The 27,129-nt window shown below is 40.6% G+C and overlaps 2 protein-coding genes across 3 annotated transcripts in view; both read left to right on the top strand.

Moving 5' to 3' along the window:
- Window positions 1-1,113: 1,113 nt before the first annotated feature.
- On the top strand, window positions 1,114-9,102 carry chsy3 (chondroitin sulfate synthase 3). Its single transcript, XM_010753659.3, has 3 exons — window positions 1,114-2,619; window positions 4,309-4,592; window positions 5,516-9,102. Exons 1-3 carry the CDS (start codon window positions 2,055-2,057, stop codon window positions 7,079-7,081), a joined length of 2,415 nt encoding a protein of 804 aa, XP_010751961.1. The 5' UTR covers window positions 1,114-2,054; the 3' UTR covers window positions 7,082-9,102.
- Window positions 9,103-15,845: 6,743 nt separating this feature from the next.
- The window catches only part of sptlc1 (serine palmitoyltransferase, long chain base subunit 1), an 11,725-nt gene continuing 441 nt past the window's right edge, over window positions 15,846-27,129 (top strand). The window contains exons 1-15 of one of the 2 annotated variants that reach the window (XR_003463336.1): window positions 15,846-15,977; window positions 17,000-17,107; window positions 17,197-17,291; window positions 17,478-17,571; window positions 17,685-17,757; window positions 18,458-18,590; window positions 18,757-18,886; window positions 19,037-19,126; window positions 22,868-22,975; window positions 23,338-23,433; window positions 24,112-24,208; window positions 24,367-24,421; window positions 24,506-24,623; window positions 24,828-24,901; window positions 25,410-25,612. Coding sequence is in view for 1 of the 2 variants with exons in the window: in XM_027285382.1 (XP_027141183.1) it covers window positions 15,924-15,977; window positions 17,000-17,107; window positions 17,197-17,291; window positions 17,478-17,571; window positions 17,685-17,757; window positions 18,458-18,590; window positions 18,757-18,886; window positions 19,037-19,126; window positions 22,868-22,975; window positions 23,338-23,433; window positions 24,112-24,208; window positions 24,367-24,421; window positions 24,506-24,623; window positions 24,828-24,901; window positions 25,410-25,503 (1,419 nt within the window). In the remaining variant the exon portion in view is untranslated. Of the gene's footprint in view, window positions 15,978-16,999; window positions 17,108-17,196; window positions 17,292-17,477; window positions 17,572-17,684; window positions 17,758-18,457; window positions 18,591-18,756; window positions 18,887-19,036; window positions 19,127-22,867; window positions 22,976-23,337; window positions 23,434-24,111; window positions 24,209-24,366; window positions 24,422-24,505; window positions 24,624-24,827; window positions 24,902-25,409; window positions 25,982-27,129 lie in introns of those variants that run through there. The other variant, XM_027285382.1, reaches the window with a different exon arrangement.

Below are 27,129 nucleotides of genomic sequence, written 5' to 3'. Positions count from 1 at the left end.
ACTTAACTATTGACCAGAGGTTTGAACTGTGTTTGGTGGCTTACATTTTCCTAAATAAAGTTGTGTTTAGTGGGTATAACAAAAGAAAATGTGTTTTTTTACTTCAGCCACTGACATTTGAAAAGACAAATGGATATGCTGTCCACCATCTCGTTCATTCCATAACACAGTGTGCATACACAATCATAACTATTATTTTCATATCATAATCATATTACTATAAGGGCTTTTGAGGAGAGGTTGTATGAGAGTGCTGAAAGCCGGGGAAAGGGATTCATCACAAGTTCCCAATCTAAAATCTGGTCTTAAAAGCAAGAGTGAATGATTGATTTCAGTAAATGATGAACACTAATAAAACCATTATTTACAACTCATAAACTGCAGAATGTGGCAAGCTGCATGTTTTAACAACACAGAGGCAGACACACTGTAGGACCTGTAATGAATAATGCACTTACAGGTTCATCCCTATGACTGCTAAGCAAACCGCGTTCAGTCTCTAACACTTGGCTGTGTGGAATCAGCAGCAGACCCCTTTCTTACATCATATACCCATAATGCACTGACAGTGGGGATGTATTGTGAATGTAGAGCATCCAGTTTTACAGTGAGTATCAGAAGGTGGAAGTTCTAAATCCACAACCTGGGGCAAGTATTCCTTTTATTAAATATTTACTCTCAAGACTAAGAGAAGTCTCAGAATCTTGTCTGACACAGTGACGATGCAGAGGTGAAGGAGAAGCAGTGAAAGCACTGTGCTGCCACCTGCTGTGCTGCTGCTACAACACTTCAACACAGCTCATCCAAACAGACTGCAGACTGAGCACAGCAGCTGTCTGCTCCTTAAACTGCAGCTTCGACTGCTGCCATGACATTGAACTTGAAGTTAATGTTGTACACAGTCTGACTACAGGTAGTCCTCCTGTCCCAATGTGTCTCACTTTGTGTTTTTGTGAAGAAAAGAAAAAAATCCTTGAAGTCATTGTATGGGTCCTTAACTCTGCATAGAGCAGGGGTATCAAACTGGTCCACAAAGGGGCCGTGTGGCTGCAGGTTTTAGTTCCAACCAACCAAGAGCACACAGTTTGACCAATCAACTCTCTGAAGACTGAGATCAGTTGATTAAATGAGTCAAGTCTGGTGTGCTGCTGTTTGGTTGGAAGAAAAACCTTCAGCCACACGGCCCCTTTGTGGACCAGTTTGACACCCCTGGCATAGAGGAAGCTTTTATTGTGGAACAAACCATCTGATCGGAAGTGTCCTTTACATTAGAAGACGTTGAAAACAAAGGCTTGCTGGTGGACAGGCCTAAACAGTCTTCAAAATAAAAACACCAACGTCCTGCTGTAAGATCTTGGTATTAATTAGAACGATTATTATTCCATAAGATCATGAACATACTTTATATTTGCATTTGGTTTTGAATCAATTGGCCGTAACATGAAGCAGTGTTCCTTGGTCTGTAGATTTAGAGAAATGACGCTTTTATTCTGAAAAATGAAAAAACCCGACTGGAAGTGAAGAGTCTTGTTCGTGATAACGGAACAGACACAACATGATGACAAGTTCCTGATGTAGACAGAGATCATGAAATCACGGTCAAGTTGCCAGAAAACCGTGTGAACGAGAATGTCGAGCTTTCTGTGGAGTGTGGAGCAGGTTCGTGAGAGCTAACGGTACCGCACAGAGCTGCTGTCAGCCCGGTGTGTGTGAGCGTTAGTGGACTAGCCACAGCGGGGAGAAGCAGCCATCCGACCGGACACTCCTAAAAAGCCAGTCGGGACATGTGAAAGACTGCACGGCTTTCACAGGGAACACAACTTGACCCTGGTCCGGGTCCAGACGGGACCGTGGACCGTGGGGATGGCACACATGTCTTTCCAGTCCCATGAATGATGCTATCAGAGGTGGAAAGTGTTTTTCCACAGCGGGTAGGATACCTGTGCTGCTCCACGGAGATGTCGGATGCCCATACACGTCAGCAGCTCCTCAGACAAGGCAGCATTCATCCGCCCGTTCACCGCACAGCTCCGCTCCTCCTCCGGTAAACAGCCATGGCTCTGAAATCTAGGAGACCGTGGACGACCGTCATTTTCGCCGTCTTTCTTGGATTCACCGCGTCCTCTTGGCTCATTGTGCCTCAGGTTTTGGAAAGTAAAAGAAAAAAATCTCCGGTGTGTTTGTACTACAGTGACTCCTCCGTCGGTAAAAGTCCCGACATCCTCGAGAACACCGCCGGTATCAGAGCCCGGGACAGCCCGCCGTTTAGTCCGGAGGAGGAGCGTGGTAACAGCAGCGGAGATGCCGGGAAAGCCGTTAACAGACCGAACAGTTTCCTCTATGTCGGCGTGATGACCGCCAAAAAATACCTGCGGTCTCGCGCCGTGGCTGCGTACAAGACGTGGGTGAGTTCCATACCCGGGAAGGTGGAGTTCTTCTCGAGCGCAGGCTCTGGCACGGTTCACGTGCCCGTCCCAGTCCCGGTGGTTTCGCTGGCAGGTGTGGATGACTCGTACCCGCCACAGAAGAAGTCATTCATGATGCTCAAGTACATCCACGACCACTACCTGGATAAATACGAGTGGTTCATGCGGGCAGATGATGACGTTTACATAAGAGGTGATTATTCTCTCTCTCTGTGTGTGTGTGTGTGTGTGTGTGTGTGTGTGTATACTCACATTCATGAGACATAGTGATTCCTATAATTCAAATATTGGCTTTAGTTTATTTATGTATTATTTTTCACATAAATATTAATGAGATGTTCTAGTCAGAAATATTGTGTATGAAAAGTGCTGTGTTATCTGTGGTGGGTCTGCACATTTAAAGTAGACGAGCTGTTTCAGGGTTTTGCATTATTGTGTTAAAGTGTACCTGGTATTTCATCCACAGTGTGCTTCAGCCATGGTAATTCTGCTTCAAAACAACTTCAGTATTGTTGTGGCCGTCCATCCTGTTGGTAATAATGACACTGTACTCACGTAATTGATGCAATCTGGGAACATGTGACTTCTTTTAAAAAGACTTATTCTGTGTTACATTTTAGTTTTGTGTTTGGACTGAAAATCCAGAGGCAGAGGCCAGTATTGTTTTAAAGAGTTTATTATGAGAATGAACTTAAAAGCAGGTGGAGTCTGGCTGGTGATACAGGTGAAGTAAGGGGAGGAGAGCAGAGGATTCACTGGATGCTGGAAAACACAAAGTGTGCATGGTACACTGGAGAATTGCACATAGAGAAAACTTGAATGAATCACAGCATCAATAACAATAGAAAGGTAATGCAAAGCTTGCAGTCAGAAATACACTGGAACACACAACAGTGACCCTGTTTAATCACCAGAAGCTTAAAAGATTAAGACGCAGCACATTACTGACTATGACAGGGATAGTCTGGCACAGGAGAGGTGATTCTCAACCAGAAGTGATTGCTGGATGAGAGACCAGCATTTTGTTGCAGCAGCTTTGTTGCTGAGACAAGCTCAGCCAGCCACGCCCTCTGCCCCACACACACACACACACACACACACACACACACACACTCTGTTGGGGAAGGAAACATAAAAAGGAGGGGAAACAAAAAACCCAACAGCAAAACCAGAATAACCGTGACAGTCTGAGCATCCAGGCAGGTTGCAAACAAACAAGCCCTCAGGTGAGACGAACGTTTGTGAGAGCAAACAAAGGTGAAGAGTAACCCTGTACACACAAACAGCAGTTTACACAGCCTGTTTACAATCTAACTGCTCTGTTTCGTTTGTGTGTCAGCAGTTACTGTGAGAGACACTGTTATCACAGTTAATAGAAATGATGCTCAGAAGACTCCAGTTTTAAGAAGAATTCTTTGAAACCTGTTGATCACTTTTAGGCGGCGTCTATGTGTGTACAGTTACATTACTCAAAGGGAGAAAAGAAAAGATTGATTGTTATGTGATTTAGGTGGCACTAAAGGTAAAGTCACTTCATGTTTTAGTGCTAAACATGATGATTAATGAGCTGCTCTTGTAAAATCTCCTTTATTTCTAGTGAGTTCTACATAAGAAACATCTGCTTTGTTTTATGAAGGGAACCTTTACTGTGACTGATTTTATTCTTACAGGCAGAGAAACAAAGTTCTCCTTATAGAATATCAGAGGTTACGTTCATACCTGATGTTCATCAATGCACCATTTTGTTAGTATATGCTGTATTTTATCTGTATGTATGATCAGTTTGGCTTGCTTTGTAAAATGAATATATACCCAACCCAGGATGACTATTATTACTACTAGTACTATGGATGTCTAATTCACCCACTTCACCGTCTGACAGGTGAGAAGCTTGAGTTGTTTCTGCGGTCGCTGAACAGCAGTAAACCACTTTACCTTGGCCAGACAGGCCTGGGCATGGCTGAGGAGTTGGGCAGACTGGCATTAGAGCCTGGTGAGAACTTCTGCATGGGAGGCCCTGGGATGATCTTCAGCAGAGAGGTGCTGCGCAGGATGGTCCCTCACATTAGTACCTGTCTGAGGGAGATGTATACCACCCATGAAGACGTGGAAGTGGGCCGCTGTGTGCGACGCTTTGGAGGAACACAGTGCGTGTGGTCCTATGAGGTATGGATTGAGTCGATCTGCTTCAGCTAAACATTAAAAGCAATTTTAAAATATTTATTTTGTTTGATTTATATCATGCCAAATCATAACAAAAGTTAGTCATGACTCTTTCTATACAGAGCAGAGCTGTATAATATTATTTACAGCGATTTAACAATTCCCACCATGAGCAAGCATTTGGTGACGTGTGAGGAAAACCTTCCTTTAACAGGCAGAAACCTTGAGCAGAACCAAGCTCATTGTGGATGGATGTCTGTCGTGAATCTAAATATTAAACTCAATCTATTCAAATTATTAATAACAAAATAAAGTTTGCTGAGTGTACATAAAGACAAAGTCAGTGACTCATTAGACATATTTTTTGTCAGAGGCATTATACATTCACATGACAAATTGACATTTCTGAGATGCTTAAAAAAAAAATCCAAGTGGACAAAAAGGGCTACCTGTAAGCTATGATTCTCCTCTCGTGCACCTATTGGACTATGGAAGCAGAATGGAAGAATGGAAGCAGGATGCCTCTAGCCAATGTGATGTAGCTGGAATACTATACAATAGCATCTGCTGGAAAATAGGTTTTAGTTAATCACTGAGTCCCGGAAACATGGTGACAAGACTGCACCAAAGTCAAGCTGGGCAAAAACTGTATCATTTAGACTCCCCAGATTAAAAACCACTGTGTTTGTGGATAAAACCTATAATTAACTAACCAAATTGTGATGGGCAGTCTGTTCACCTTTGGTTTTCCTTGCATAATAAGTTCAGCCAAACAAACAAACCAAGATAAAATACTTTTTAACTGGTTCAGACTTTAAGTCCGTAATCGTCATTTTGTTGTTTAGTTTGTTATATTTTGATACTTTTGAAGTTGAGGGTGAGCTACTTCCTTGCATCATCCTTGCTCTTGTCATGTCTTTCTGCAGATGCAGCAGCTCTTCTATGAGAACTATGAACACAACAAGAAAGGTTTCATTGAAGAACTTCACAGTACTAAGATCCACAATGCCATCACACTCCACCCCAACAAGAATCCTGCATACCAGTACCGACTCCACAACTTCATGCTGAGCCGCGAGATCTCAAGGCTCCGTTACCGCACCATCCTGCTCCACCGTGAAGGCCTGAGTATGAGTTACCTCAGTGATACAGAAGTACAGTGGGAGGATCAGCAGCTCGGGTCCCCACCTTCATACATGCTGTATCAGCCTAATGAAAGAAATGATGTCATTGAGTGGGATTTCTTGACTGGCCGCCATTTTTATTCCGCTGTTGAGAACAAGATGGCCCGGCAAAGCCTTGGCAACTTGTTTCGGACTGCACTAGAAGATATTATACTCCAGGTCATGGAAATGATTAATGAGAATTCGAAAACACGTGGTCGTGTAATTGACTTTAAAGAAATTCAGTATGGCTACTACAGAGTGGATCCAATGCATGGTGCAGAATACATTTTAGACTTACTGCTTCTGTACAAGAAACACAAAGGACGCAAAATAACAGTGCCTGTGAGGCGGCATGCTTACCTTCAGCAGTCCTTTAGCCGACCCTTCTTTAGTGAAATTGAAGAATTAGATGTGGCTGAACTTGTGGCTGCCATCAACTCTGAATCCCAATCCCTGTCATTCCTGTCCAACTCTCTAAAGTTCTTGTCACCATTTCAGGTCTACGAATCAACCAGGGAGATGTGGGAGCAAAGCCAGAGAAAGGTCAACATCCTTGTCCCATTGTCTGGTCGCTACAACACCTTTGTCCGCTTTATGGAGAACTTTGAGAAAGTGTGTTTGATACCCAAGCAAAATGTAAAGCTATCAATCATTCTGGTGGACAGTGAGAGTGATCAAAACAGAGGAAAACACCTTCAGTTAATTAAAGACTACTATGGAAAATATCCCAAAGCTGACCTGTCGCTAATCCCCATGACAGGCAACTTCTCACGAGGACTGGCTCTAGAGCTGGGCTTCTCACAGCTTGATAATGACACTCTACTCTTCTTTTGTGATGTTGATCTTATTTTTAATGGTGAAGCCTTGCAACGCTGCAGAGACAATGCTATCCAAGGGAAACAGGTCTATTTTCCTGTTGTCTTTAGTCAGTACAACCCCAGGGTAGTGTATTCTGAAAAGGCACCAAGAGAAAACAAATTTGTCCTCACCAGGAAAAGTGGTTTCTGGCGAGATTATGGCTTTGGAATCTCCTGTGTTTTCAAGGGTGATTTACTAAAAGCAGGAGGTTTTGACACCTCAATCCTAGGCTGGGGATTGGAAGATGTAGACTTGTTCACTAAAGTTATTAATTCTGGTTTAAAAGTATTACGCAGTCAAGAACCAGGGATTGTCCATATGTATCATCCAGTCCACTGTAATACAAGTCTAGATCAGAAGCAACACAAAATGTGCCTTGGGTCAAGAGCAAGTACATTTGCATCGACAATGCAGTTAGCTGAGCTGTGGCTGGAGAAACACGTAGGGTACAACAGAACTTCATCCTGACATCCCAGCCCTGCTGGACATGCAACTTTACCTCAGTTCTGCTTGAATGCAGACTGTGGGTATGTTAGAATGTGACTGTGGGTCAGAGGTCTTCATAAGATAGAACATTTGATCAAAAAAGGTCCCAAGACTATCCTATCCAACAGGGCTGGACCTGGAGTCTTGTCTGCACCCAATTTGTTGGATCCAGTGCCAAATCAGCTGGGAAATCCATGATGAAATACAAATTGGCAGTTAGTTGGTACATTGACACTGTATTATATATTTATTATTAACTGTGTCAGTCATACAAATATAGAGCTTTGGGACCTTTATTGCAGTTCCTTGAGGTTTGGGGTTGATTCTAATTCAGCACCAGTGTCATTTTATCATGTATAAATGATTAAGAGAGCTTGGGAATTAAAAAAAAAAATGAGTCAAAGAACAAGCCCAAAATACCTGATTGCTGATTCCAAGTAATATGTAATCATGGCAGGAAATGAAAATAAAGGAAAAATATTATTATAGTCCAATCATTAGTATGTTGGAGGTTATAGCCAAAGTGCTGCTTTAATGTGTTGCAGGTTTCAGTGCTGAGCAGAAACACTGCTTGTAAGTCAGTTAACTAGTGAATTATTATAATGGAATGTGGATGGCTGCTGCTCCATGAGCAGCATTGTTTGGTGCATTACACAGTCTGTACACAAGTGTGTGTGTGTGTGTGTGTGTGTGTTTGTACGTGTGTAGAGGGAGTTGGCTCGCTTTAATGTGCTACCTTAATCTACCTTAATCTCCAAGTGAATTTTTAGACATTCCATCCTACAGACCTGACGCCGAAGCTGTGTGGTTTATGCCAAGATGACTCCTGATGTGCTCCTGTACTAATGTTATTTAACCTGTTCAGCTATTTCTCTCATTTTCACTCGTCCACTTCTTTTCTCTATTACCCGTGGTGCTATCATTCGTTTAACTTGTTTTTATTCAAACCCGACCATAGGGATTCAGCAGATTACTACCATCCTGATAGTGTTTTTAAAGATTGTCGGTTACTGAGTCTCATTTCCAGGTTGTCCAACACACCAACCCTGGTGTTACGGTAAACAACAACACTCAACAAACAACTATGACAACCTCTGAATGAGACAGTTGCAAACTGCTCATTGCATTTATTATATTATTCATACTGTTAAGACTGCTGTTTGATGATCTAATGAACACTTCTAAGTATACTGACCACAACAACAGAGAGCTTTTTTGTCATTCAGTTCTACAATGTTTTCTTAGCCATTACAGGACTGTAATTAATAGTCATCATGTTACCTCTTTCTTACTGCCGTAGTTATTATGATGTTTACACTTCTGCCTCAGGACCATGTCTTGCCACCCAGTGCATTGCAGCTTTTTGCTTCAATTGGTTTCAGCTGCCTGTTATAAAAAGGAATAGTCTGCTAAATAACCATTGGAACAAACTAGCAAAACAGCTTTAAATTAGCCTGGTTCTGATAAGAGTAAGGGTCATGCTGTCACATGACAAAATCATTTTGATTACTGCATACCAAATTATTTAGTTTTAACAGGAGACTTTTTTTTTGTTGTAACATTCATTATAAACTGAGCAAATGTTTTGTCATGAGTGCAGCAGCTGTTTGCAGACCTCCTGTGTTCAGCAATAGAAAAAAATCAATAATGAAATGTGATCAACAGCTAAAGTAAATGTAATAATAATTATGTAATTGGAATTAACCTGTAGCAGATATACAGTACAGTTTGTGGCACTAGAACAAAAGATCTTAAAATTACAACATCCTTATCCCACAGTTATGACATCCAGCTATTGTAATAGGTTTTCTCATAATTATGAGATACTCATAATTACTTGGTATATATTTTTACTTCTGTTAATTTAACTGTGGATGGTCATTTGCAAAGATTGTGTCAAGAGTAATAGTCCATGGTTTTGTTACCTAAGCATAATGGCTTTTAAGTCTGCTAGCAATAACAACTGCTGAACTGAATATTTGTAATAAATGTTTACATACAGACGTTTGGTCAGTGTGTCAGTGCTTTCAGAACCTGTGTGTCTTTCCTTTCATTCTAAACAAGAAGCTGAATTAATCTAACTATAATATTAGTTTCACCTTTGCATACTTAAAAGTAAAGTTAAAAGTAATGAAGTAAGTAAAAGAAAGTCAGTATAAAGGCAATTCTGAGATTTCTTTCAAAATACATTAAAAATAGTTGCTGAAAACACTTTGAACAAAATATTACTTAAATGTGGAGTTAGAGGTTCAAACAGTTTTTCAGCAGCAGCAGAGAGACAGAGATAAATTCATCTCATTCAGAGTGTTTCAGAGTTAGTCATGTCATTTTCTGAACTCATCTGACACGTTTCAGTCATTTTTTAATTGCAACTTGACGGCTCCCTGCAGTGGGTGTGGCTTCAGCACATTCAGTGGACATGCCCCCACAGTCCTGGAGCTGAGAATTCATTTTCACAATATTGTAACACTTAATTTCATAAACTTGTCGTTATTTTTAATCATTCAAATTTGGCTGGGTGGTTAATAACAGTTTCCTCTTTAGTCTGACAAACTCAAAACACATTTATTCTGACGTTACACAGACTAAAGACTAGTAAGTAAGTAATTCAACCTGTTCAAAGTCGTAGTGCACATCCTGCTTAGTAATCATCTAAGAAAGAACAATTCAATTCAATTTTATTTATAAGGTGCCAAACAATAGCAGAAGTTATCTCTTGACTCTTTCCTTATAGTGCCGACCCAGACCATACTCTTTATAATATTATTTACAGAGACTCAACAATGGCCACCATGAGCAAACACTTGGTGACAGCTGTAAAGAAAACTTTCACCTGACTTGATATTGAAGAAACGAGTACATTCAAAAAGATGGAATTAAGTAATAACTAGAAAATTCCTGCAGAAATTTTGAGAGTGATGAGTGGGCTGTTGCCGGGGGTCTTAGCATATTAGCATTACCATGTTAACATTAGCATGTTAACAGTTACCTTGTATTTAATTCTTAGTGGCTAATATAATTAATTAACATTAGCATGTTAGTATTAGCAGGTTAGCATTTCCATGTTAGCATCAGCATGTTAGCATTAACATGTATTATTTGTGACAAAAAATTTGTGGCTATCACTGACGTAATTAACATTAGCACGTTAGCAATTAGCATGTTAGCACTGGCATGTATTTAATACTTAGTGTTCAATGATAAATGCTAGCCCTGACACGCATGTTAACATTAGCATGTTAGCATTAACATGTATTATTTGTGACTAAAAATTAGTGGCTAGCACTGGCGTGCAAGCAATTAACATTAGCACATTAGCATGTTAGCATTGGCATGTATGTAATACTTAGTGGCTAATGGTAACTGCTAGTACTGACACGCATGTTAACATTAGCATGTTAACATCAGCATGTTAACAAGTAGCATGTATTCTTAGTGGCTAAAAATTAGTGGCTAGCATTGACCTGCTAGCAATTAACATTAGCATGTTAACATTAGCATATTAACAAGTAGCATGTATTTAATTCCTAGTTGCTAATGTTAATTGTTAGTGGCTAATGTTAATTGCACGCACTGATGCGCTAGCAATTACTATTAGCAGGTTAGCATTAGCATGTTAACATTAGCATGTATTCTTAGTGACTAAAAATTATGGGCTAGCATTAACGTGCTAGCAATTAACATTAGCACATTAGCATTAGCATGTTAACAAGTAGCATGTATTCTTAATGGCTAAAAATTAGTGGCAAGCATTGATGGGTTATCAATTAACATTAGCATGTTAGCATTAGCCTGTTAGCAAGTAGCATGTATTTAATTCCGAGTGGCAAATGGTAATTGCTAGAGCTGACGCGCTATGTTAACAATTAACATTTATTTAATTCTTATTGGCTAGTGCTAGCTAACGTGCTAGCAATTAACATTAGCATATTAGCAATTATCATTAGCATTTTAGCATTTGCATGTATTCTTAGTGACTACAAATTAGTGTAGCAATTAACATTAGCACGTTAAGATTAGCATGTTAACATTAGCATTTATTTAATTCTAAATGGGGTTAGGGTTAGGGTTACCATGACGTGCTAGCAATTAACATTAGCACGTTAAGATTAGCATGTTAACATTAGCATTTATTTAATTCTAAATGGGGTTAGGGTTACCATGTTAGCAAGTAGCATGTATTTAATTCTTAGTGGCTAATGCTAATTGCTAGCGCTGACATGCTAGCAATTAATATTAGCATGTTAACATTAACATGTATTCTTAATGACACTGACGCGCTAGCAATTAGCATTTGCATTCATTTTAGCATTTCCTTGCTAATGTTAGCAGTTAGCATGTCTTTACAGCTAGCGCTAATGTGCTAGCTGCTCTGCTGTCTCTGTCTGCCATTTTACACAGGCAAGTTCAAATGCCAATAACTGCTAAAATGGCCGCCACTGGGCTTCTGCCTGCTGGCTTCTCCCTTCCGTCCTGCCTGCCTTTTGGAAATAGCCCCTCCCCCCTCTCCTCCTTCAGGCAGGACCAACTGCCAATCAGCAGAGCAGCAACTGCATCTGTTAGAATGTCAGTTGGAAAGACAGAGACAGAGAGAAAATGCTGAGACCACCCCTCGAAGAGGAGGGATCTCTGGCCAAACCGTATTTCCAATCATTGAACCGGCTTAACTTGGAGCATGCTAAGCCCTTCCTGAACGTCTACATATTTGTTTTGTGTCGATAAGTGAAGAAATGTGCCCTTGAGAGCGATTCAGAGAAAGGTTACTTCTGCTTTCCTCCAGAAATTTTCCTACGTTTCTATGTATAAATCGTGTCTGTAGTGGCTCATTTGACGCCACGGTTGTCAAATCCGTTTTATTTTTTCACTGATTTTTCTCCCTGCTCCTCACTCTAGCTGATGATGTCATCCACTCTAGCACAAACATGCCGCCACATACACACCCATTATAAACCCAGAAATTTGACTAAAAACCTGCTCAACTTTAAGCCTTGATAGTTTAAAAACGGTAAAAGCTGTCAATGAGTGTAGTGAATCGCTGAAGAGAAGGCAAGCATACCTACATTTTAAAGTTTAAATGAAGTCTCTCAGTGAAAGTATGCCAGAGCAGTTCATTGTTGAAAATATCTGTTGAAATGTTTTTTTCGGGCTTTCCCATTCATTTCCTATGGGAAATTTTTCGCAGTTTTACTACTTTAATACTCGCAAATCTCTTAGAAAAGTAATAGCACTCGATTCGGGATCAAGACGCACGTTTTGATATATAATTTGTTGGGGTCCTCTCACCGCTGCGGGCCGCATTAAATGACAAAAAAGGGCGGAAGATGAATAACTAGAAAATTCCCGCAGAAATTTTGAGAGTGACGAGTGGGCTGTTGCTGGGGGTCTGTAGTCAAAAAGCACACCTCAAATAGTAATTTTTAACATGTTTATTTAGACACAGGAGCAGCTAGCGCTGCCGCGCAAGCAATTGACATTAGCATGTTAACATTTACCATGTCTTTAATTTTTAGTGGCTAATGTTAATTAGTATGTTAGCATTTGCATTAATTTTAGCATTGGCCGCTAATGTTACCAGTTAGCATGTCTTTACAGCTAGTGCTAATGAGCTAGCTGCTCTGCTGTCTCTGACGTGCTAGCAATTAACATGTATTCTTACTGACTGAAAATGAGTGGCTAGCATTAACGTGCTAGCAGTTAACATTAGCATACTAGCATTAGCATGTTATCAATGAGCATGCATTTAATTCTTAGTGGCTAATAGTAATCAATTAACATTAGCATGTTAGCATTGGCATGTATATAATACTTAGTGGCTAATGATAATTGTTAACACGCTAGCTGCTCTGCTGTCATTATCATTTCAGACAGACAATGCGCTAGCAATTAACATTAGCATGTTAACATTACATGTTAACATTAGCATGTATTCTTAATGACTAAAAATGAGTGACTAGCATTGACGTGCTAGCAATTAACATTAGCATGTTAACATTAACAGGTATTTAATTCCTAGTGGCTAATACTAATTACCTTTAGCAGGTTAACATTAACATGTTAACAATGATCATGTATTTAATTCTTAGTGGCTAATAGGGATGTAACGATACACTCAACTCACGACTCGATTCGAGTCACGCTTTTTTGTTCACGATACGATTTTTTCACGATTTTTTAAAAATCAAAATAAGCTACAGACAAATTCTGACCAAATAAAATTATCTTTTTATTTGTAGGAAAAAAAATCTCTCTTTACAGAAACTCTCAAACAGTTTGTGTTCTTATTAGGGCTGCCAGCAAGCAGCTGATCTGACCATTACCTTTCAGCTTGAAGTATGAGCTAACTGAAAATAAAAACAACAAGATGATAGCTCATTTACCTTTTAATGAGAGTCCACGGCCCCGGGAAACGGCGAGGTCCGGGCGCTGTAAACGCAGAGCCGGTCGCGGCGCACCACCTCGGAGGAAATGTGCCCGGCGGGGGCCAGCCAGCACCGGGGAGAGGTCCCACGAAGGGATCCTCCCGCACCGTGCGGCCGTCCCTGACCCGACTTTAATCCCCCGTGCAGACTGCGCGGAAGTTGCGGTGATTGGTTAAGATTGCAACACCCCTGAATTCACGGGGATTCACTGAAGTTGCGTTGAAGTTGCAAATTGCAACATCGTGAATTCCTGGAGGATCTGTGTTATGGTATCATTTACAGTACAGTCAGGCCTGACGCCGATTACCACTACTGCGCATGTGTGTAGGGTTGTGTGTGTGTGTGTGTGTGTGTGTGTGTGTGTGTGTGTGTGTGTGTGTGTGAGAGTGAGTGTGAGTGTGTGTGTGTGTTTGTGTGTGAGAGAGAGAGAGAGAGAGGAGAGAGACTGTGTGTGTGTGTGTGTGTGTGTGTGTGTGTGTGTGTGTGTGTGTGTGTGTGTGTGCGTGCGCGTGTGTGTGTTTGTGTGTGAGTGAGAGAGAGAGAGAGAGACTGTGTGTGTGTGTGTGCGTGTGAGACACAGAGAGGCAGACGCGGCAGTGGAAGCTACAGCCACAACGTAACCTATTTCTAATTTAAAAAAAGACGAAAAAGAACATCCTACTTCTCTCGCCTTCGCCAAGAATCGCGATTCATTTTTTCTGTTAACAGATGCGAGTCGTCACGCATTTGTACCGATTTTAATCGTGTCACGATGTATCGTTACATCCCTAGTGGCTAATGCTAATTAACATTAGCAGGTTAACATTAACATGTTAACAAAGATCATGTATTTAATTCTTAGTGGCTAATGTTAATTAACATTAGCATCTTAACATTAGCATATTAACAAGTAGCATGTATTTGGTTATTAGTGGCTAATGCTAATTGCTAGCATTGACGTGCTAGCAATTACTATTTGCATTAATTTTAGCATTGGCTGCTAATGTTAGCAGTTAGCATGTCTTTACAGCTAGCGCTAATGTGCTAGCTGCTCTGCTGTCTCTGTCGGCCATTTTACACAGACAAGTTCAAATGAAGCCAATAACTGTTCAAATGGCCACTGGGCTTCTGCAACTGTTGTCAGTTGGAACGCCAGTTGAAAATCCTGACAGAGAGAGAGGGAAAATGCTGAGACCAGCCCTCGAAGAGGACGGCTCTCTGGCCAAACCGTAATTCCAATCATTGAACCGACATAACTGGGGACATCGCGTGCCCTTCCTGATCGTTTTACATAGTTATTTTGTGTCGATAAATGAAGAAATGTGTCCTTAAGAGCAAGAGAGAGAAACGTTACTTCTGCCTTCCTTAAGAAAATGTCCCTCTTTTTTTAACATGGCAGTGAATGAGGCTGAGGATGGGAGTACTCGATCAGTTAGCCTGTATGGAGCCAAAACTATAAAAGAGACAGCTTCAACAGTGTTATCGCTGCGATCACCTCGAATTTTCCTACATTTGAGGGGATAATCATGTCTGTAGTGGGGCATTTGAGGCCACGGTAGTCGAATCCGTTTTATTTTTTCACTGATTTTTCTCCCTGCTCCTCAGTCTAGCTGATGATGTCATCCATTCTAGCACAAACATTCCGCCACATACACACCCATTATAAACCCAGAAATTTGACTAAAAACCTGCTCAACTTTGAGCCTTGATAGTTTAAAAACGGTAAAAGCTGTCGATGAGTGTAGTGAATCCCTGAAGATAAAGGAAGCATACCTACGTTTTAAAGTTCAAATGCAGTCTTTCGGTGAAAGCATGCCAGAGCAGTTCATTGTTGAAAATGTCTGTTCAAATGTACTTTTTTTCGGGCCTCCCCAGTCATTCCCTATGGGAAATTTTTCGCAGTTTTTCCAGAATAAATTCGCGAAAAACACGCGAATCTCTTAGAAAAGTAATAGCACTCGATTCGGGATCAAGACGCACGTTTTGATATATAATTTGTTGGGGTCCTCTCACCGCACTCGTCAACTACTCCCAGAGCTTGCTAGCTCTGGGAGTAGTTGACGAGTGTCATAGGCACTCGTCACTAATAATGCCAAGAAACATGCAGAAGAACAATACGAGTGTTGTAGGCACTAATTACAAGTTATTAAAACAATTAAAGATGCACATGGTACAAAACGTAAAACACAAAGAAATCCACCATTCTGTCTAAATTTCAAAACAATATTGTTGAAGTATTGTTGGAGTTAATTTTACATTGGTTGGTTATAGTATCATCCAAACACTTTAAATATGACGGCGGGTTGTATTTCAGGTCGGGCAGTCAGGTGTACTATTTTCCTTGTGGAACCTGAATGCAGCGTCACTGGTGACGTCACGTCACGCTCTCTTTATACATCCATGAACGTTGGAGCAGGAAAACAAACATGGCGTCCGGGCAGCAGTGGGTGTTGGTGGAGATGGTGCAGGCGTTTTATGAGGTAACACTTTTATTTCCACATTTCTCTAACCCGGGGTCATCTTGGGACGTCTTCAGGTAGATTCCTCGTGTGTTCAGCTTCACACTGAGGTCTTCATTGACTTGTAGCCGGTTAATTGTAAACTTGTGAATCAGGAAGTGCCGGCGGTCTGTCGTGTTAGCTGCTCCCTGACACAGAGACGAGGAAGCTGGCTGCTCCTCGTCCTGAGCTCACCCCAAAAGTTGTTCTGTAGTCTTGGACCAAACCAGAGTGTGTTAGAGTGTGAAGAGAGCTTCCGTCCGTCCGTCACCTGTCTGCTTCATGCAGCGTTCACTCTGAGTCGAGACATAACAGGCTTACAACACGGCTTCTTCTGCTGTATTGTGACTGCGTGGGCTCCAATCTGTTAGCACTGAGGACTGACATATAGGAAATCTATAGGAAATCTGTTACATATGTCTGGCAGTCTCATACATGTCCATCGAATACTGGATAACGTCTCTATGATTTCTATATGGCGAGCAGAACGCCACTTAATGTATGACTTGTGTATTGTACAGACAACATTCTACTATATTCATAAAGTACATATCAAACTGTCAGGGACGGTATGATGAAGTTCTGAACTTGCCCTTTGTGTCATCAAGATGGAGACAGGCATGTAGCTAATGTCAGATATTAAGACATGTTAGGAAATAGGAGCTTAATAACTAAAATTCTGACACATAAAACGTTTAATACATTTCATCAACAAATGAAAATGTTAAGAGAACAGGATGGACGGCGTAGCTAAATAACTCACTGCATACTGTCAGTACATTGTGTGTGTACTGGATGTGTGAGTGTGAGAACAGCTACACTGCGCCCTCACTTCCAGCATCATGTGTGACGAGTATGCAAAGAAACAAAGACGGTGACGGAGCGGTTCCAAAGACTCTCACAGTTACAGTTGTGTTGACTTGGAGTGGAATGATGACTTTCTATTTCATGATACAAAAAAAACAGACACTTTGAAATAATCTTCATGTCCTCGTCTTCCTCAGGCTCCTGCTTATCATCTGATTCTGGAGGGGATCCTCATACTGTGGATCATCAGACTTCTGTTCTCCAAGACGTACAAACTTCATGAGACCTATAAACTGACAGAAAAGGTAAAAGTCAACACAGGGCAGTTAGAGACAAACAGCAGTGTTTGTGTTGGTGTGTCACTAAATATTTGTCACTTTGTTTGATGTTGCAGGAAAAGGAGGACCTGATTGAGGAGTGGCAGCCAGAGCCTCTTGTCCCTCCTGTTTCCAAAGACCATCCATCCCTCAACTATGATGTTGTCTCTGGGTAAAACACACAGGCTCTAATTAGATAAACTGACAAAAGATGACATCAGCTGATACATATTAATCAAAAAGCACAGCACAGGTCCTTTTATACAGTAACTAGATGATGTTTTGTGCTCTAACCTCTAAACACTGTTATAGTGTGTTACAGTAAACATAAGTATTTAAACACACTTTGTCATTACAGACCCCCCAGACACAAGATCATAATCAATGGTAAGGAGTGCATTAACTTTGCATCATTCAATTTCCTGGGACTCCTCGACAATGACCGGGTTAAGGTCAGTATTTATTATTCACTCCACTTCTAAATGTAGTCGTTGTTTTAACAGAATCGGTGTATGATTGGAACTTAAACATTAACATAAATTCTCTTTTCTTCTCCTTGTTCCAGGAGAAAGCTCTGGCATCACTGAAGAAATACGGTGTGGGCACATGCGGTCCAAGAGGCTTCTATGGAACTTTTGGTGGGTTACTCTTCATCTTCTGTTAATATTCTAATACCAACATCATCAAGAAAGTTGTGCTCTGACTGAATGAATTAACAACCTACAATTCATCAGGATGATTTAATGTTTAGTGAACAAGAGCATGTCATGTTGGTCATTTGAGGAAAGCCTTCAGTGATCTCACCTGCAGGGCTTCAACTTTTCTCTTCATGTTATGACTGTCTTAATCTTAATTTGGTTCCTGTCTGTCAGGTTTCTATTTAGACCTTTCAGTTCCTCAATGAAGGGCATTTTGTACATTTGTGGTATACTGTAATATAATATACTAATAGATCAACCCCATATGCATCTTCACCTCAATTTCAATATGGTTTGTTTAGTTGGATCTATTGTACGAGGAGCTACATCTTAAAGGTACTTTGGAGTTTTCTTGCAAAGCCATATTGATTTAGAAAAGTTTTAACCTGTGTTACCAATGTGCTTGAGATAGAAATACAGCAGACACTGGCTTATAAAAACATTGCTCTGTAGCAGTAGTAGTCACAGTGGTGTTATAAAGGTTCAGTGGTTGGGTAATAATCACACTTTAAGTGAGAGCATTACAGTCTTCCTTATATCCTGACTGAATCGAGCTTAGTTTTGTGTTGCCTGAATATATTCAGTGACAGTTGATGCATATTAAACTTGAAGTTTTGTGTAACTTATTTGTTTCACCCAGATGTTCACCTGGAGTTGGAGAGTCGTCTGGCCAAATTCATGAAAACAGAAGAGGCCATCATCTACTCGTATGGCTTTGCAACCATTGCTAGTGCAATCCCTGCCTACTCCAAGAGGGGAGACATAATTTTTGTGTGAGTACACTCATGTGTCGAGAGCAATGTTACACCAGAGTTCAGTGATGACACTTCCACACTGCACAATGACTGTCATCAGACTTAAAGGTTGAGCACAGAGAAACATCTGTCTATCATGTGCAGCCCTTTTAGATTTGTGTTGTGTCCATGGCTGTGTGTTCAGGGATGAAGCAGCCTGCTTCTCCATCCAGAAGGGTCTTCAAGCATCCCGCAGCTTTATCAAATACTTCAAGCACAATGACATGGAGGATCTGGAGAGGCTGCTCAAGGAGCAGGAACTGGAGGACCAGAAGGTTAGTACAGAGTTGTTAATTATGTGTCGGTGTCACAGAGTGCCCTGTGCTGTCATGCTTGTGAATGAAGCTCACTGTTTAAACTGTAGATTGTATCTTTAGAATCCTGTTTTCACTCTGTGTGTGTGCTGTAACTTGTTTCTGTTGCAGAATCCTCGTAAAGCCCGAGTAACCCGGAAGTTCATTGTGGTGGAGGGGCTGTACATCAACACTGCAGACATCTGTCCTCTCCCTGAACTGGTAAATAGAAAAGGAGTGACTGAATAACAGCCAGCCTCTCTACAGAGAGTGTTGGAGACAAAGTATGTACAGCACATACTATATACCAGAGTGTGACGTGGAGTTGGAGCCATATTTGACTCAAGTCTATTAATAAATCCCAAACCTAAACTAAATTATAATTCATTTGAAAGTCTTGTCCTTAGCCTCACTCACCCAACCTGGAAAACTTTGCAGCCAATTTTATTTGTTACAGTATATCGAGCTCCAGGTCCTTATTCTGAATTTTTATCTGAATTTGCAGAATTTGCATCAGGCTTGATCCTTAAAACAGATAAAGTAATTATTGTAGGTGATTTTAACATTCATGTGGACAACCACAATGATAGTCTTAGTACTGCGTTTATCTCTCTATTAGACTCAATTGGCTTTTGTCAAAGTGTAAATAAACCGACTCATTGTCTGAACCACACTCTTGATCTTGTTCTTTCATATGGCATTGAAATTGATAATATAATAGTCTTCCCACAGAATCCTCTTCTGTCTGACCATTTTTTAATAACCTTTGAGTTCATACTACCGGACTATAAGCCTTTGTGTAGAAGCTTCTACAGCAGATGTTTATCTGATAGTGCTGTAGCCAAATTTAAGGAAGTGATTCCTTCAGCATTGAATCAAATGCCATGTCTAACTGTAACAGAGGACTTGTCTACTTCCTTTAGCCACCCACAAATAGACCATCTTGTTGATAGTATTACAGGCTCATTACGGACAACTCTAGACTCTATTGCACCTCTGAAAAAGAAGATAATTAAACAAAGAAGGCTAGCACCATGGTATAGCCAGCAGACTCGTAAATTAAAGCAAGAGGCACGTAAATCTGAACGCAAATGGCGTGCCACTAAACTGGAAGAATCTCATCTAGTCTGGCAAGATAATCTCAAAACATACAGGAAGGCTCTCCGTAATGCCAGAGCAGCCTATTACTCTTCTTTAATTGAGGAGAATAAGAACAACCCCAGGTTTCTCTTCAGCACTGTAGCCAGGCTAACAGAGAATCACAGCTCTACTGAACCATCTATTCCTTTAGGTCTAAGTAGCAATGACTTCATGAGCTTCTTTAATGATAAGATTATAACTATTAGAGACAAAATCCATCACCTCTTGCCCTCAACAGGCATTGATCTGCATTCTGATACAGCAAGTTTTGAAACAGCTGTAAAACCTGATATGTATTTAGACTGTTTTTCCCCCATCGACCTTCATCAAATAACTTTAATCATTTCTGCAGCTAAGCCGTCATCCTGTCTCTTAGACTCCATCCCAACCAGGTTGCTCAAGGATGTTTTACCTGTAGTTAGTAATTCGTTATTGGATATGATTAATCTGTCTTTATTATCAGGATATGTACCACAGTCCTTTAAGGTAGCTGTAATTAAACCTCTTCTTAAAAAGCCCACTCTAGACCCAGAGGTCTTAGCCAACTACAGACCGATATCAAACCTTCCCTTTCTGTCTAAGATACTTGAGAAAGCTGTAGCTAATCAGCTGTGTGACTTTCTCCATAACAATAGTCTATTTGAGGATTTTCAGTCAGGATTTAGAGTGCATCATAGCACAGAGACCGCATTAGTCAAAGTTACAAATGACCTCCTAATGGCATCAGACAAAGGACTCATCTCTGTACTTGTCCTGTTAGATCTTAGTGCTGCATTTGACACCATTGACCATCAAATTCTTTTACAGAGACTGGAACATCGAATTGGCATCAAAGGAACCGCCCTAAGCTGGTTTAAATCGTATTTTTTAGATCGATCTCAGTTTGTTCACGTCAATGATGAATCCTCCATGCAGACCAAAGTTTGTCATGGAGTCCCACAAGGTTCTGTACTTGGACCACTTCTATTCAGTTTATATATGCTTCCTTTAGGGAACATTATTAGGAATCACTCTATCAATTTTCATTGTTATGCTGACGACACCCAATTATATTTATCGATCAAGCCTGATGCAACCAATCAGTTAACTAAACTCCAAGCATGCCTTAAGGATATAAAAAGTTGGATGACCTACAATTTTTTGATGTTAAATTCAGACAAAACTGAAGTTCTTGTAATTGGACCCAAACACCTCAGAAACTCTCTTTCTAGAGACTTAGTTACTTTAGATGGGATCACCCTGGCCTCCAGCTCCACTGTAAAGAATCTTGGAGTTGTTTTTGATCAGGATTTGTCCTTTAACGTCCACATAAAACAAATTTCGAGGACTGCATTCTTCCACTTACGTAACATCGCTAAAATCAGACGCATTGTCTCTCAGGCGGATGCAGAAAAACTAGTCCACGCATTTGTTACTTCAAGGCTGGACTATTGTAACTCTTTGTTATCAGGCTGCTCTAATAAGTCTCTTAGGACTTTGCAGTTAATTCAGAATGCTGCTGCACGTGTTCTGACAGGAACCAAGATCAGAGATCACATCTCTCCCATTTTGGCTTCCTTGCATTGGCTACCTATTAAATCTAGAATAGAATTTAAAATTCTTCTCCTTACTTACAAAGCTCTTCATGGTCAGGCACCATCTTATCTAAAAGAGCTCATAATACCTTATTACCCCTCTAGAACACTGCGCTCTCAGGACGCTGGGTTCCTTGTGGTTCCTATAGTTTCCAAAAGTAGATTGGGAGCCAGAGCTTTCAGCTATCAGGCTCCTCTTCTGTGGAACAAACTACCTTTCTGGGTTCGGGAGGCAGACACGGTCAACACCTTTAAGAATAGACTTAAGACTTTCCTTTTTGATAAAGCCTATAGTTAGGGCTGGCTCAGGTCATCCCTTAGTTATGCTGCCATAGGATTACACTGCCGGGGGACCCCACCGAGGGTTATGCCTAGCCAGGCACGGTATTGGTTGAAGATGCACACATCTCCCTTACCGAAAACTCTCTCTCTCTCTCTCTCTCTCTCTCTCTCTCTCTCTCTCTCTCTCTCTCTCTCTTTCTCTCTCTCTCTCTCTCTCTCTCTCTCTCTCTCTCTCTCTCTCTCTCTCTATATATATATATATATATCCATCTCTCTCTATATATATCTCTCTATATTTCTCTATATCTCACTCTCTCTATATATATATATCTATATCTCTATATCTCTCCATATCTCTCCATATCTCTCCATCTGTGGACATGTCTCATTAATGCATGTTACTAACCAAACTTCCCCGGAGTTTCTGTGCTCTGTCGTCCAGCAGGTTCTCGTGGATCGTGGCTGCTGCTGTGATCCTGCATGACGCCCACTACATATATTATTACTGTCATTATTACTACCATATCTATTACTGTAATCATTTTTATCATTCATTATAATTCATTGTCATTTTATCAGTCATTGTACAATATGTTTGTGTTGATTTGTCCTGTACACGTGACATCCATTGCACGTCTGTCCGTCCTGGGAGAGGGATCCCTCCTCTGTGGCTCTTCCTGAGGTTTCTTCCACATTTTTTTCCCTGTTAAAAGGGTTTTTGTGGGCAAGTTTTTCCTCACTCGAACCGAGGGTCTAAGGACAGAGGGTGTCACTCCCTGTACAGATTGTAAAGCCCTCTGAGGCAAATGTACTTTGTGACTTTGGGCTATACAAATAAAATTGATTTGATTTGATTTAAACTGCTGCTGAGTTACTCACTAACATGAAAAATGTGTATAATGCAGCGTGGTGACTTCAGGGTTGTAATATTTCAAGATGTCTCTGATCTGTTTGTTTTCACCTCCAGGTGAAGCTGAAGTACAAGTACAAGGTACGGATCTTTCTGGAGGAGAGCATGTCTTTTGGTGTATTGGGAGAACATGGCAGAGGAGTCACGGAACACTTTGGGGTCAATGTGAGTACACCAATTAAAGTCAAGAATCTTTGTATTGGAACAGTTCAAATGTTGGGAGCTCTGCTGTTGTTGAAGCTGGTCTCTCAGCCTCATGCCTACGCCTGCCGTCCCCTCGTCTCCAGCAGCTTCCAAAAATGTTACAAATACATTTTATTTATGAATTTAATCAATAATTAAGATATTTTATTCTATTGTATTTTTATTGCATTCAAATATATGCCGACTGCTATGACGACCTAATTTCCCTTTGGGGATTAATAAAGTCATCTATCTATTCTATTTATTCTATCTATCAATCATCCAGAGTGATCAGTCTCTCAGATCTGTAGTTATAACGTCGTATCATTTGTGCACCCTTGCAGATAGATGACATTGATCTGATCAGCTCTAACATGGAGAACGCCGTGGCGTCCATCGGCGGTTTCTGCTGCGGACGCTCCTTTGTCATCGACCACCAGGTAAACACATTTAGAGTTTTACTCAAACGTGTACATGTGTATGCTCGTTAGGTTTAAGCAGAGTTTTGATCAAACTGGAAAATAAAATAATCAGTGTATTACTGTTCTATGTACAGATTCTGTCTGTCCACTGTCACAGTCTACAGACTGCACTGAGTGTTCATCTTGATCTCATGGTGTGTTTGGTCATTTGGTGTCAGTTGTGGACAATTCTATCACGTCGGTGTGAATCATCAGTTGTAATATCCATTAATAATTCTTCTACTTGCCTGATGGTTCGTTCCAGCTGTTGTACTAAAATACTGCATGCTCTGTGATTCTACATGGACATCTGTAATTACTGCACATCAGTTGAGTGCATCCTCAAATTTTCTGTGGTAGGATCTCGATTTTTGGACTGTTACTTTTCATGTGGACCAACAGTAAAGTAGTCTTATTGAGGGAGTGCTCACAAGCCTTTGAAGAAGTAGGTCTCTCCAGCACACAATAACTCCACCCACATGTGAAGCTCCACAGGCATAAGGGTGAAACTGCACAGGGAAATCACATGTAGTTATTTTACACTTTTGATTTAGGTCAGTTTCTAGTTATTGTTTGAGTTTGATCAGTGTAAAAATATAAATCCTAATGAACATGAGATTCAGTCAAAAGTAAGATCAGTGTGTGCTGTGTTTGTAGCGTCTGTCGGGCCAAGGCTACTGCTTCTCTGCCTCCCTGCCTCCAATGCTGGCTTCTGCTGCCATCGAAGCCCTCAACATCATGGAGGAGGATCCAGGTACAGACTCCGTCTTTAACTTCTCTTTTCTCTGTGCACATTTCCACTTTACTTTAACTGTAAAGAGGTCTTTATTTGAGACAAGTTATCGGAGAGTGGATTATGAAGCAATTCTCTTGTCAGATCTGACCCCGATCATCTATCTTCATCTCCTACAGGTATTTTCACTGACCTGAAGGAAAAGTGCAAACATGTTCACAAAGCCTTACAGGGGTAAGTTCAGTTTGACTGTTGCTGGTTAAGAATTGTTCTCAAAGAAGGTTAATGTAAGAGATAATGATGACATCTGTATGACAGAATTCCAGGTCTGAAGTTAGTAGGAGAACCATTTGCCCCGGCTCTTCACCTACAGCTGGAAAAAAGTTCAGGTTCCAGAGACTCTGACATGCAGCTGCTGCGCACCATTGTAGATTCTGTGAGTCCTCTCTGTTTCAACGAATTGCATGAAACACATACATGTATATTTTTTGCATATGTTTTTTTTTTTTTTTTTTTTTGTTCAGTCTTTTTTTAAAATCTTTACTGCAGTTGTAAATGAAATGGTTACATGTAGTTCAGTGTTAAACAACAGAGATCGTTCTTTAGTGTCTCACAGTAGTTTTCATGTTTTGTGTATCAGTGTTTGGAACGACAAGTCGCTCTGACACTCGCTCGTTACCTGGAAAAAGAGGAACGTTTCCTTCCCCCGCCTAGGTGAGTGATATCATCTTCCTCTGTGCCACAGAGTAAAATTTATAACTGAAAAAAAACCCACTGCTGCACTTTATCACCATAAACATACACACTGTAGTTTATTTCAATCAATCCCACACACACACCAACCATACACACACACACCAACCTACTGCCTCAAATTCTCCCTAGAGAAGCCACTGTGGATTCAAACAGTCCCCAACAAATCCACAATTTCCTCTGGACTGACATATTGGTGGTTTCGGGGTATTTTATGACAATAACACAAGATTTGTGGTATATGTGCAGAGGGAACAGAGAGAAATCACTAAATATCAGTGTGGGAAGAGATGTTTGTAATTCTCCAGTAATAGAACAAATATGAGAATGTAGATGTACCTTAGACATCAGACCAAATCATGTGTTTAATACGATGTGTAATCTGTGTAAATGAGTCAGAATGTTGCAATGGAATCATTTGTGTAGATTGCCCTTTTGTGTCTTGATTGCTCCACCCTTGTGTCCTCAGTATCAGAGTGGTGGTCACCGTCGAACAGACAGAGGAGGACATGGAGAAGGCGGTGCGTTGTATCAAAGAGGCGGCTTCAGCTGCCCTCAAATGATGAGATGGTGTTTGTTGCTGCTCAAGCTAAGCAGACATCACTGTGTAACGTTTCCTTATCTTTCTTTTTGAATTCTCTTAATAATTCTTTGTTTACTCTCATTTATCATGTGTCAACTGCACTACATGTACTACATGCTGTATGTCGTTGTGAGTGGAAGTGTGATCTTTAGCAGGACTTCCTGTGGTAAACAATAATGGCTCTCAGTCATTAATGAAGAAAAACAGCTGCAGTAAGGAGAGTTGATTTCTGCTCCAGATGACTTGTTGCTTTTTACAAACTGACCAAAGAGATGACATTGTGCTCATTGTTTTTAATGTGTCTGCAGTCTACTAGCACATGAAGTGATTTTTATATGCCACTGTCACTGGAGGTTGTTTTCCAGTCCATGTTACTTCTCTTGTTTGTTGCATTCAGGTCGTTGCATTTCTGGCCACTTTACTTTCATGAAATATAAAATATATCTGATTTAAATGAAGCCATGTTGTCTGTTTATTTCTATGGAGTGACCATGCAGCTGTTTCTGATACATACATCTGCAGGGGAAGCTAATTGAAAGCGTACACCAGTCATTCTGTATTGCTCTTCATAAAGTTGGGTGCATCATAAGAGACAGAGCAGAGGCTCAGACAGTCTGATTATTCATTTTTAGAACTAGACAACAAAAAAAAACCCGGATCTTACATTTCCCATGATGCAACCAAAAGTGACTTTTCATTTGCCTCTTTGTCTGGTAAATGTGTCCATATACCCTGACAATTCTAAGCAGATTTTGAGCACATATTATTGGTACCCACTGTTTTCCCACAATGTAGTACACAAAGGAAATGAATGACCTGCTCACATCTTCTGTTGTTTGTTTACATCCAAAATAAATCCCACTCACACTTCCTGTTAGTATAAAATGGTTATGTGTATTTTTTGTAAACAATTGGTCTGTGACAATGCATCATGAGTGTTAAAGTGCACGCCTGCAGCTCCAGCTCTGTTTCCTGGATGTGTAATCTCAAACTGAGAGGATGTCTCTCGTCTGGTTATTGCCTCACATTGACAAAGCTACTCCAGACACACAGGACATTATACAGCTGTACAGCCTGAACAGGGCTAACACTTTAGTCAAAGTACAGACACATTATCACCAAGGTGAACGTGAATATCAAAAGTATTTATTTTTCGGCAGAAAGGCTCCTGTCTGTATTATTTGAACATTATTACTGCTCTGCTGTGTGCATCTGAAGTATGTAACGTATGTACTATACTAACAGACATAACAAACTGGTCAGGAGAGCTGGTGATGTCGTGGGGGAGGAGCTGGACACTCTGACGACTATGGCTTCTGTCCATATTGGACAATGTTTCACACCCTCTCTACGACATACTGGCTCTGCAGAGGAGCTCCTTCAGCAGCACACAGAGTGACACAGGAAATCATTCCTGCCTGCGGTCATTAATCTATAATGCCTCCCTCAGCTGACATATACACGGACATTTACTTTTGCATTTGTTGCACTTTATTTATTTAATGTTAATGATCTCGTATATACCTTTTATGTGTGTGTGTGTGTATGTATGTATGTATGTATGTATGTATATATATATATATATATATATATATATGTGTATGTG

This window comes from Larimichthys crocea, chromosome I (assembly GCF_000972845.2).
Source record: "Larimichthys crocea isolate SSNF chromosome I, L_crocea_2.0, whole genome shotgun sequence".
In the NCBI taxonomy this organism is placed as follows: Eukaryota; Metazoa; Chordata; class Actinopteri; family Sciaenidae; genus Larimichthys; species Larimichthys crocea.
This window is presented reverse-complemented; position numbering and strand designations above follow the sequence as displayed.

Bases quoted from the DNA above. Each gene is read 5' to 3' on its own strand.
- chsy3 (XM_010753659.3), top strand. From the start codon at position 2,055: ATGGCTCTGAAATCTAGGAGACCGTGGACGACCGTCATTTTCGCCGTC. The intron at 2,620-4,308 runs GTGATTATTCTC...ACCGTCTGACAG, and splicing joins TGATGACGTTTACATAAGAG to GTGAGAAGCTTGAGTTGTTT. The intron at 4,593-5,515 runs GTATGGATTGAG...GTCTTTCTGCAG, and splicing joins AGTGCGTGTGGTCCTATGAG to ATGCAGCAGCTCTTCTATGA.